Genomic DNA, 12,591 nt, shown 5'->3' with positions numbered 1-12,591 from the left:
TTTTTTGTTTGTTTGTTTGTTTTTTGTGTATATGCCTGTTATCGGTGAAGCAAGCAAGAACCTGCCAACAAACTGTCCTTACACCCCCCCTCTCCCTGCCCCCGACACAAACTCACGCACACAGAGTCCCACTTAAGACAGCATTCCACAGCCTCCACATACAAACACACAACTCCTCTGTTACCTCACATTCCCGCGGCACAGCAGCCACACTGCATTTCATCCTGAAGTTGACAAAGCAACAAAAAACAGCAGAGCAGTCCTATTTTCCTTTCTTTGACCGTTTCTCCCTTCTCTTCTCCCACACGGCTTCCTCTTGCTGTCTCTCTTTCTGCCTGTCTATCTCTCGCTCCAAACATCTGCTTCTTTCCTTCCTCTCTTCCACCGTCAGTCTGGCCTTCCCTCCCCCATTCCTTCTTTCCTGTCTTGGCATGTCAAACTATTATTGAGAAATAGTTGTGCGTACACGGTTGATTTGTACCAGCAGAAAAAAATACCCCACCAGCCAGCTGAGCATCTAGATGAAGCTGGAAAGTCTGTGTTGCAGGACAGTGATGTTTACAACGTGTGCTCTATATTTGAGTCATCTGCCATAAAACTGCAAATTACTCCTCTTGCAGTAATGTGTTAAACTGTATATTATTTCGTTTTAGTGAGGAACTGTAGTGTTCGATGTGCCAAATATGTTTTTCGGAGTAAACGCCGAGGTCTCTTATATTTGACATGGAATAAGTTTAATTAACCGGCTGTGCTTATCACTAAACACTAAAGATTAAAGAATCTGAAAAGCAGGATGCTTAAAAAAAAAAAGGATACTGTGTAAAAACGAACTCTCCACTGATTTTACGCACTGAGATCAATTAACCCTGTGAAAATAGGAGCATGATGTTTTTAGTGTTTCTGGGAGACCTCCGTTAAGCCTCACAATCATCCGTGTCGTGTAAATTACATTTTTGGGAAGTCCTCAGTAAATCTTTTGATTTCTGGGGTGTGCCCTTAAATATGCCAATTTAATAATCTATTCAGTCTGAGTACAACAAAAGGTGGATTTCCAAGCACCCCCGGCTGCTTTCTAGTGCAGGCTTCTGCTTTAGCAAGTGAAGAATGTCTGCCTTCAGGCTATGACTAACAACAGAAACAACAGCAGTGATTTCGTAGCCTGGAGAACAGGACAGGCTCACACAGGTGTGGCCAGATATTGCTTAACCTGATGACAGATGATCTTGGTAGGAACTTTTAAATAGCTGGTAGACTATTCATAACAGATAGCTGGTTGGCTGAAAACAGCTCCTCTTTGTACACAACAGTGAGAAACTGAGGTTGCAAGAATCTGAAAATCAGAAGTTACATGGAGTGTCTTACTACTGAAGAGATTTAACTGAACTAAAGTTCATACCAGTAGCGTTTTTGATGTTTGTGTTTTAAAAAAATCAGGTAAATTCTTAATTCTGTCTATATAAGAGAGTAAGTTGTAAGTGTAACTTAGTCTATGATATGTTAAGAATATACAAGAGGAATGTGTGTGTGTACACACTGCATTTCATCACTCAAGACATCGCAGTAATGGAGTACATTGGAATATCATCTTAAAAAACTGAAATTTAAAAGAAAAACTCTGCCCAGAAATGCCACAGAAACATCAACCAAAAGTATTTGGTTTAAAATACTAATTTCACAACCACAGGATCTAACTGGAAATTTATGCAATCTTTTTCATCCATGTGCACAGCAGGATTTACCAAAAATTATATCTCGACTTCTATTTTGACTGTTTGAAGGCGGTGAACTTTTCTGAGAAGCAACACATATAGTAAAGGAGTGCAAGTACAAATGGTTACCGCACCGTGCTGACGTCACAGTTTGCTTAATCACTCACATATGTTATGGAAGACTCTGCACCCAGCAGCAGATTCAAAACATGCAGTAATTCATAGCTTGTTGATCGTCCTCTAACTGCACTCTACTGTAAAGTGAAACCAAGGGTAGACATGCAGGTATATATTAACTCAACATAAAAAATGTACTTTCTTCTCCAGCCGTGAAAAATCAAGTTAATGAGTAAGTGCAAAAAACTGTGGTCAAATGGCCAATCGAGGCAACCATCTCCATCAATCGTTAAAATACCCAACTTCAGATCAAAGACTAATATGTTTATGGCTGTTTCATGATAACACCCATTAAACATTTGTTATGCAGCAAATGTGTCATATGTGGCTGTAGCAGGTAGAAATCTGCTAGGATGTACTTAAGCTTTTGCAGTTACTTAACCAAACCTCTCAACCTAGTAAACCCCAAGAAATCTGTGCTCCAGTCAGTGTGAGCACTGATGCTGCTTTCTAACAAAGCAGCATCATTACGTTAGATGAAAGACGAACATCAGTGAGAAGTAGAATCAGTTAAAATGTTACATGAGTGGCTCCTACTAAGGATGGTACATCGAAATATTAATGCTTGGAAGTGCTTTGGTATTGGGAGACAGGAAGAAAGGTTCAGAAACGAGTTCTTCCAGTGTAATGTTCAAGTCACTTGACTAAAGTCAAGTTTTTCTTCAAGAGAAATGGTCCAAACACAGCTCCAACCAACACGACAAGTATTTAAAGAAGGTGTACTCAGACAGACCACAATGACTAGATCTTAAGCCCAGTCCTGGCATGGCTGGTACTGTGGTACTCTGGTTAGCATTGTTGTCTGCTACTATTATGCCAAAATATTCTTGCAGTAAGTGTTTTCACATCATCCGACAGAATTCACATTGTTCTGTTTTCAAAAATAAAATGTGCACATCAACATTCCTCAGTAATCTACAGAGCTAATACAGGATTAACCAAACATGCTGAGAAGACTTAAATCTTGCTCAGATTATTCTGGGCATACACACTGTTGGTAATATCACGTCACCAGTTTCCAGAACTGAGTCAGTATCTTGATTCATTTCCAGTGATGCATGTAGTATATAAAGTGATTTCTGCTGCTCTGAAGCACACAGATCAAATTAAACAGACAGACAGTCAACAAAATATTAATTAGTAACAATTTTATTTATTTTTGTAATTTTATTTTACTTCACTTGACTGTGATACAGAAAGACTAAACCAGGGGCTGAATATCAGCACCTCAGACCTCATCAACCTGGAGGACTCATCTGATGTTTAGTTACTCTCACAAAATGCATCCAGAGGATATGCTTTAATACAAAGTATAAATCAGCTCAGGTTAGTTTTCATCAAAATACTAGTATTACTTAAGACTAGAACTATGTTAAACATTTGGAGTGAGGTCTAAGTCAAAAGTTGCAGGATGTAGCCAAAGCTTTGGTACTGCACTCAAAGTTTAGAGCAGCCTACCCATGCCAATATGTGCTAATTCTGATACCATCTCCCACAGCACTCCAAACAGACTGATAATCCTAGCCACAACTATTACAGTGATGCTGGGCCCATATGAAGAATTGCTTTTTTCCAGTTCAATTTAGTGCAATCTGCCCAATTTTTGCAATCTGAAAGAGAAACTCCTACCAATACATATACAGACCAGCCACAACTGGGTACATAGTTAACACAATGTGACTTTTGACTGTGATTATTTGACGTATTTCCCTTATACAGGACGGTGACTTCAGGCACAATAGGTTCCATGAGAAGAAGGGATCCACTTGGCTGGTGTATGGGCAGCACCTCAGTGACACGGATTCAACCCGGTGACTTATTACAAACACAAGATAGCATCTATCCAGCACAGCACTAAAGACTACTGTGTTTGTTGGCTCAGTCTATGTGAGATTTGGTAAATGAGGGTGGACACCCAATTGCCAAAAGTCAAAAGATGCTGGGTATGCTTAAGACAGAGAGATGGTGTTGCTGTATGTGTCAAGCGTCATGTAGGAGACAGAGGGAAATTCTTGCTGTAAGTCAGGCCTGGATGACTCAATCAGTAAGGGCAGAATACACTGACAAAGAGGTATGGGCTGACTCAGTAAAGATCTCTGGCAAATCTTAATAGTGATCATTATATGTTTATATGTATATTTCAATCTATAAGGGTAAAATAAGTTTTAATACAGTTGTAATGAATAACGTGCCATACAGCACCATCCACACATTACTACGCCACATTGTTGCACTGGGTGAGGAAGGACTAAGGCAGGCAGACAGCTCTCACTTCCACACTTAAGGCCAGCTTGACCTGACATACAGGTGTTTGGACTGTGGGTGGAAGCCAGAACACCAGGTTGGAGGTTTGAACTTAAACTTTCTTGCTGTGAGGCATCAGTGACAATCACAGTGCCTTACACTTGTAACATTAATCATGATGATAATAGAGCATCTCCGCATCATCCTGCACTATAATACTATCTTTATATTTGCAGTTGGGAGTAGGGGTGGAACAGCAATATCCACCTCCTGTGTTCACTCAGCCACTTTCCACTGTTCTCCAAGTCTATCAGATGAGGGATTGCTGAGGATGTTCAGAAATCACTGCTAATATTAATCACTGGACAGTGGGTGAAACATTTGTTTCCTGCTGCATGTTTTATACAGGAGGCTCTCTCACCTCAACCACATTAAGTATTTTCAGCAGCTCTGTAAGGATAGTTTACATCCAGGGGTCCACGAAAAACACTTGACATGTTGCCAATAGAAGCTTTAAGAAAATTACAAAACAAAGTTATAAACAAAATAACAATTAAAATACAGACAAATAAGCTCTTCAACATAAAACAATCAAACTTCTATCAGCTGCTCGCTTCAGGAGTCACCAGAGCGGATCCTCTGCCTCCAACTCATCCCTCTCTGTCACACCATCCGTCTGCATGTCCTCCTTCACTACATCCATTAACCTACTCTGAGGCCTTCCTCTTTTCCTCCTCCCTGGCAGCACCCTCTTCATCATCATTTGGCCAGTGTGCCCACTCTCCTTCCTCTGCAAATGTCCAAACCACCTCAGCCTTGTCTCCAAATTACTCAAACCAAATTACTCTGACGCACTCGTTTCTAATCCCCTCCTTTCTGCTCGCTCCCAGTGAAAATCTTAGCATCAAAATAAAACAAACTATATAATCTCTAAAGATATTTATGAGCTTTAAGTGTTTGCTAACCTTTCTGACAATGCACCATATGCACCAAATTCATGTCAATGTCTTCCTCACTTCAAACTACCTGGTAAACGATGATGCATTAATATGTTTTTAAATCCTATTTCACACTTTTTACATGGTAGATTATGTTTAAACTGAAATATAACTGTTATAAAAATAAACACAGTCTTACTAATGATATTTATGAAGTAATAAAAGGCATAACCCATCAATTGTTTAATATTTAACCAGCCATTTATGCATTTTTCATTTTAGTCATTGTGAAACAATAATAGTATCAAAACCTAAATAATCTGCGTAACTGATTCAAAAACTATGATGTTTTACTTTATTAGGAAGACACTGTATTCTTGGACTTTAATAAATGCTGTGGTCTCAGAGAAACTCCAAACATTTCATTATCCCTTATCCATTTAACCACTGATTGGATGCACTAAATATACCACTTGTGATTTTGTGGTTCCTTATATACTTAACTGTGTGATATATCTGAAAGCACAGAAAGGCTGCTTTCGAGTATACAGTCCAAGAGTGCTTTATGCTTAAACACATCTTCATCTTGTTGTGGTTGCTGGTTAGCTAATGCTAATGCAGTTTGTCTCCAGCCCTTATTTTTCACTGAAAGTGAAAAATGATACTATATGTTAAAGCACACACGCACACACTAACACGACAGGGCAGGCTTGTGGAGTCAGTGGAAAAGGTCTGAGAGACTTACATCTAAATCACACAACACTGGAATCTTATTTCATATTGATTACACACTAATTACTGGCAGGTAATTGCTCGTTACAAACACAGCAATCTGCTCTACAGTATTTAACTATGTGCAACATTCCTTACTGTGTACTTACTTCAAACACACACACACACACACACACACACACACACACACAAACTAAGTGTTGAGCCAACATTCAGAAACAATAGCAAGGAAGGAGCAGTCTTTTTCTTTCTATCAAACAAATTCCCCCCTCCCTATCAAACCATAATTCTGTCTCTCCAGTCATCAAGTCCCCATTGTTTGAGCTAAATCTTTGTCATGTTCTGTATCAGCACATGGCATCCTGTTCTGCCTTGATTTCTGCTCATTTAATTCAACGAAGGGATCGCCTTTGACTGTCAGTTGGCCATAAGACCTACATTTCTCCCTACTTTCCTCTGAGTAAGCAAAACAACAGACCACATTTCTCTGACCTTTTTTTCTTCTTTTTTCTCTTTCTTTTCAGTCACAAAGCCCCCCAAAATCTCCTTCTAGGTCCACTGGGGCTTCTGTTTCAACATAAGCCTGTGCTTCTGGCTTTAAGTGGAAAGGATAGTGGAAAAACCAAACAGCTAAATGTGGTGAATATGGCGGCTCTGTGTGCTCTGATTCTGTCCAAAAACGCACTCAAAGAAAAAAGATTAAAAGAACCAGTAGCTTTGTATCTTTAAGAACTATAAGCATTAGTGACTTATGTTTTGCTATACTTTGAAATACATATTTAGCAATCCAACTTAGAAGTGTGAAATTTCACTTACTTTGGATATTTTTTTTCTTAAAGTACATAACTTACAAGGTTTATTTATGCAATGGCATGCCTGAAATGTTGCTGTGTACACACAGACACACACACACACACAGACACACACACACACACACACACCCTGCTGAGAGCCAACAAAAGGTAGGTCCAAAGAAGAAATGTTAAATCCAGTCTCGCTCTCTCTCTCTCCTTCACAGTGCTTTCACAGCTGGGGTATAGCATGCTCTGCTAAAACACACTAAACCACTGAAACTAAAGGAGTAAGACAAACGCTAGAAAAAAAGGATCACCTTAAAGAGGCAGCATGCTGTATGGGCTGTGATTCTGCATGAAAACAAAGTGTCATACACACTCACCAGATAGTTCATTTTGTCCCAAGCAAGGCAGCTGTGCTAACTCCGAGGCAGGGCTTTAGCTCAGCCCTGTGAGACTCTGTGCAACAAGATCCAAAAGATCTCCAAACTCCTCCAAGTCCCTCCTTCACCCTCCTTCCTTCCTATGTCCTTCTCCCAACCCTCCCTGTTATTTTCCTTCTCCGTATCTCTTCTTTTGTCTTGTCCAGTCTTGTTTTCAACAGTCAAGCAGATCTCCACATAATGCCCCTGTGTGATCTCACACAGCAAGAATGAGACCGCTGCCTGCCTCATTTACTTGTACCCTCCTCGTCCCCTCTTTCTGCCTTGATCTCTCTGTCTTTGCTGTGGAAAAGAGGGCGGAGTGTGTAACCCGACACGTCACTTCCTGCTGAATCATGATATTTCCTCTGTCCACTCAGTCTATTGGCCTGAGGAGCTCTTATCATGCAAATAAGCCCTCCCAGTGTCCCTACTCCCAGGCTGAGAAAGCGTGTCAGTGCTCTGGTATGCTCATGCACAGGCGCTAGGGAACATGCCATAGCTTTACTGTCTTTACTGTGAGATTAGCATTTCTTTGGCACCCAGCCTTAAAGAGCTAATGACTAACATGAATGTATTTCAGTGGATGTGACAATCAATTAACCCTTTTTAATCCAAAAATCTGAAAAAATGTTCCAATTGTCTGCAGGCACTTCCCTGCCTCTAAAGAATGTTTTTCCATTATTGAAAAAAATATATAAATTCGGAATAAAGGACACAGAGACAAACTATTTTCCTTTTTGATCCACGTTTGACCTGGCAAAGATCTGATGCCATATCCCCTTCTGTCACAACCCTCCCCATTTATTCAGGTTTGGGAAAGGCACTAGGAGTATACAGATTTGGGGACAGGATAGAAAATAGTACAACAAAGGGACAGCTCAGGTTCAGCTTTTTGTAGACAAAGTTAGAAACAAGGCTGAGGTGGTATGGAGATGTGCAGAAGGGGGAGGGTGGCTATACCAGACAGTGGATGATGAAGCTGCCAGGCAGGAGGAAAAGAGAAGGTTAGTGGATGTAATGAAAATGAGACAGAAGAGGAGGTGAAGGATAGAGTGAGATGGAGATGGAGAAAGAAAAAAAGAGCAAAATAATGGGAATATTTTTATTTATTTATTTTTACCATTGATCAAGAACTGTTTTTGAAAAAAGAATTTTATTCTATATCTTTATAGGTGAAAAAGTACAGGACAGGCAAATGGAAGCTATCATAACTTTTACTAATAATGTTTGTTTAGCACTAAAAAATGTCAATTCAAAACTAGATTAGGAGTTCCACATGGCTGTGGATTTAATATTTTTAGTTGGAGTGGCTTCCAAGAGATCTGGACCAGGAGTCAGTCTACCATTCCTTCCTTGAACGGCCTCTTGGACACCCTGGACTGAAAGTAATAAACCTGTAATAATAAAGTAATAAAGTTTGTAAGACTCTGTCGGTTTCCATAGACATTAAATCATCTGGGGACACACCCATAGAGAAGCTTTCTGTGAAGGCATACATTCTCCATGAGCTACTAGTTTAACACTTCCCAACACACAGATTACCTTTTGTAAAGCTGCCCCCTCTTCATACATTGTATACCAATCATACCATTAACAGCCTGTATCCTTGAGCAATTCCTACGCCGGAAAAGAATTGATCCTCTTCTAAGATGCAAGGAACAAAGTCAGCACAAGTACAACTATCTCTTTAATGAAAGCACTCTTTCAGAGATTTTCAAATATGTCAATGAAAAGATTCGTCAAGGCTTAGAGCAAAAGTCACAAGGTCACACCTATTTTCAACCATGTTTACATGTCAGTGGTGTGCGGCGGCCTTTACACTTTAGATTTAGCTTTTCTAGCCTTAATGAACATTCAAAACTGGCACTACAAGCAACAATTATCTTTTCTCAAAGAGATCTGAACAGAAATCATAACCTAAGATGCATGTCTTTGGACTGTGGAGCAAGCCACAGCAGAGGAAACGCCACAGAAAGCAGGGGAAACATGAAACATGAAAACATGAAGAGAAAAGTCTCACGATGGTTTAACCTCCTAGGTAGGACCTGGCATCCACATATGGGGACATCACATTTTGCGTTGTCTAGACCAAAATACTAAATTTTGGTCTAGACAAGGGCCTGATTTCCACGTACGAGGACATTATACTGCCGCTGTTCTATCAAAATATAAAACGAATGTCCTCTTATTAAAAAAAATCAGGTAATTCTTTGTTTTTACATTCATCAGGTGCCAATCAGCCCAAAAAGCAAAGAAAATTAAAAAATGCATGCCATGATAGAGTTCAGCTCTTAGGAGGTTAAACCCAAAACCTACATTCAGCCAAACAGATTGGGAGTTCTTTTTAATTTACCGCAAGCGTATATTAAATTAAGAGAAAGAACTCATTATTCAACCATTTTCTTCACTGCTTATACATTTGAGGGTAGCATATCCCAGCTGCCATGGGACAAGAAACAGGAAACACCCTGGATGGGTCTGCAGTCTATAACATGGAAAATACAAAGAGATGGACAACCATTTATGCTCACACTGACACCTACGTTCAACATCACAGCATGCAAACTCCACACAGAGAGGCCCACGTTAGCCAGCAGGTTTGAAACAGGAACATTCTTTCTTTGACTGCATGACCATACTGCAGATCACTGTTCTGATTCAAAATCACACTCAAAATCTACCCTTGGCTGCTGGGCAAGCAGCAGAGAGTGGGATAACGTGTAGGTGGGAAAGTTGTAGTTGCATATGAAACATAGCAGGTATACTGCCCCTGGAGCAGCTAACATTATCTATGAGCCAGCAGAAGTGTCAACTTTGTCCTGTACTGCTCAAGACAATGTGAAAACACACACACACACACACACACACACACACACACACACACGTCTGGTTTGCTATCCTCGTGGGGACATCCCATTGACATAATGCTTTCCCTAGCCCCTTACCCTAACCCTAACCATTAAAAATGAATGCCTAACCCTAACCCTTACCCTAAACCTAACCATAACCTAATTGTAACCCTGACAGTAAAACTGCATTTTGAGTGTGAAAATTGCTTTCAACCCCGAGGGGTCCTGGATTTTGGTCCCCACGGTGCAGAAAGTCCCCACCAGGATAGTAAAAGTCAGATTTTGGTCCCCACCAGGATAGTACGAACCCGTACACACACACACACACACACACACACACACAGCTTTGTTTCCATCTATGTGATGTATAAACAAAATTATGTCCATATCACAAGCATCAGATTCATTTCAAAAATCCCCACTGACCCCTCCACTTTGCTTGGCCCACACAAACAGAGTAATGTAATCAGCGTCAGCACACTCACAGCAGAAGTTTAAGTGAAATTGTTTAAAAAAAATAGCTCTTTGTCTAAAAGACTTTTGTCGTTACGTCTTTCATGCTTCTATCCTGGAGGTCAACAGTCTTTTTCGTCAACTGTAGTCTCTTTCAGTATCAGACTGTGTGGTGTCAATACACTCTATTCACTACTCGGTTACAGCCATCTACAGCCATCTGGGCCATTATCATAAAACTGTGTCCTAAATGGCAAACTGTCTGTGCAACAGTAGGAGCAGAAAAACAAAAAAAACCCCTCCAAACACTGGAAATGTACTACATAGAGCAGAGAGTAGTACTATGTAGTAGTATGCTATGTTTACCCAATGTTTCAAGCAGTTATTGGTCTAATACGGCAGATACATCACTAGATATTTGTGATTTAAGGACCTGGTCCTTCAAATTTAAAGGCAGTAATCAGAGCTGAGCATCACATACTTTGTGATACTGGCTGTAGTACGACAAGTAGGCATACCAAAACTCTTAACTGAAAAAAGAACAAAACCGTTTCAGTACATTCATATCTAGTAGTGAGTTCAATGAACTGCTGTCTAAAACCTTCAAAAATATATTTCCTATTCTATTAGCCTCATAGCACGGACTTTTTCCTGATAGAGGGAACTCTTTGTTCTACTGTCTGACAATCAGGTCTTTGACAGCGAGGCACAATAACAACCATTGTAGGCAGCGTTACACACTGCCTATAGGATGAGAGGCAGATAGCAATACATCGGCCATTACAGTTCAGTTTGTATACTTATACACAGAAATCAATCTTTTTAATTATTATATATGCATCTTCTCACCAATCACCTGTTGGACAAAAAACTTGCACTTGCATGTGCAAACCCCCCCAAAAGAACAAAAATTTAAATGCACACACAAAACCCTACACACAGTTAGGACAGTACATTGAGCTACAAACAAGCCAAGAACTCCAACACTTACACACACGGTCCATATTTATGGGAAACTCCATGCAGGTCCGGCTCAAATATTGTCCTCTGACATAATGAGTATGAAAAAATTTGCTTTGTTTCTACTACTACAGTCCACTGACTGTCTCCAGTATCACTGATTACATGCAATATATGTTTTTTTACCTGCCCAGCAATACTTTACTTTCAGCAACTTTTAACATGTCTCCAATCACAGTAGTTTGGGCAGATGTCTCATAATAAGAAGGTCCTGGATTCCAATCCACCAGCCAGCTACAGCCTGTCTGTGCAGGGTGCGTGTTCCTCCCTGTATATTTGCTGAATGGTTGTCAGTCTGTGTCACCCCTATGACAGACTGGTGACCTGTGAAGGGTGTTTTCCACCTCTTCTCATGTGAAAGCTGCGATGGGCCTCAGACCCACCGTGTTCCTGAACTGTAGAGGTGGAAGAAAAAAAAAAGTCCTCTTCATTGTAACATCATTTAAAAAAACGACACTGTCTGTTTTGTAATAAGCGCACCCAAACAGACTTGATGACACCCGTTTAGTTTTACCAGTTATATTTTTTGAGGATATCACTTCTTTAAAGTAGCCAGCTGTACTGACTGTGGTTCCTCCTGAACTTACCTTCAGTAGATTACTAGAAATGAATGAGAAAGAAATTCTAAATAATGTGATGGTTCTGTGGCATGCCTCCGTCTCCCTGCTGGACATGCTTGAAGATAATAAGAAAAGATATCACTTTCATTTCCAGCATTGCAAAGTCCTTATAATCACTGTGTGCAACGACAGCTGACTGGAGGGGGTGCTAGTGGGACTTACAGTGTGAATGTATCTGCTACCCTGTTGTTACTGACTACTTGCTAGTCATTATCATAGAAACCTGTGCATTAATATTGAAGACTGAATATTTGCATGTCAAAAATGCTTCTGAAAACATTTCAAAGCACTGAAATTATCCCATGCTGTTTAATATTTTGGTGGTGAATAATAGATGTCTCAAAACAGCATTTAAATACCTAAACCACAGTTTATCGAATCACTCAGTCAGTGGGAGCCTTCTTTGTCATTCATACAATAAACAAAACTTTTTTCCGAGTTCTTCCACGTCTAACCTGTTTCTGCTGACAAACACAACGATGATTCATTCTTGTACTGTAACATAAAACTTGCATCAGCCAAGGCAGGAAGAGGCAGCTCCAGGCACCCTCCTTCCACAAGTTCTACATACTAATTTTTTCTTCTTTTCCTAAACGTTTGTTTCCTCTGGACAGGTTTTTTGAGGTCTTT

The 12,591-nt window shown here is 40.1% G+C and overlaps 1 protein-coding gene across 2 annotated transcripts in view; it reads right to left on the bottom strand.

Moving 5' to 3' along the window:
- Positions 1 to 12,591, bottom strand: part of bcar1 (BCAR1 scaffold protein, Cas family member) — a 48,729-nt gene that overhangs the window by 26,743 nt on the left and 9,395 nt on the right. The window contains exon 1 of one of the 2 annotated variants that reach the window (XM_063479042.1): positions 6,978 to 7,313. The exons of the other annotated variant lie outside the window; for it this stretch is intronic. Coding sequence (XP_063335112.1) covers positions 6,978 to 6,989 — 12 coding nt within the window. The 5' untranslated portion in view covers positions 6,990 to 7,313. Of the gene's footprint in view, positions 1 to 6,977; positions 7,314 to 12,591 lie in introns of those variants that run through there. 2 annotated transcript variants of the gene reach the window in all.

Source organism: Pelmatolapia mariae, linkage group LG7 (genome assembly GCF_036321145.2).
Source record: "Pelmatolapia mariae isolate MD_Pm_ZW linkage group LG7, Pm_UMD_F_2, whole genome shotgun sequence".
NCBI lineage: Eukaryota > Metazoa > Chordata > Actinopteri > Cichliformes > Cichlidae > Pelmatolapia > Pelmatolapia mariae.
This window is presented reverse-complemented; position numbering and strand designations above follow the sequence as displayed.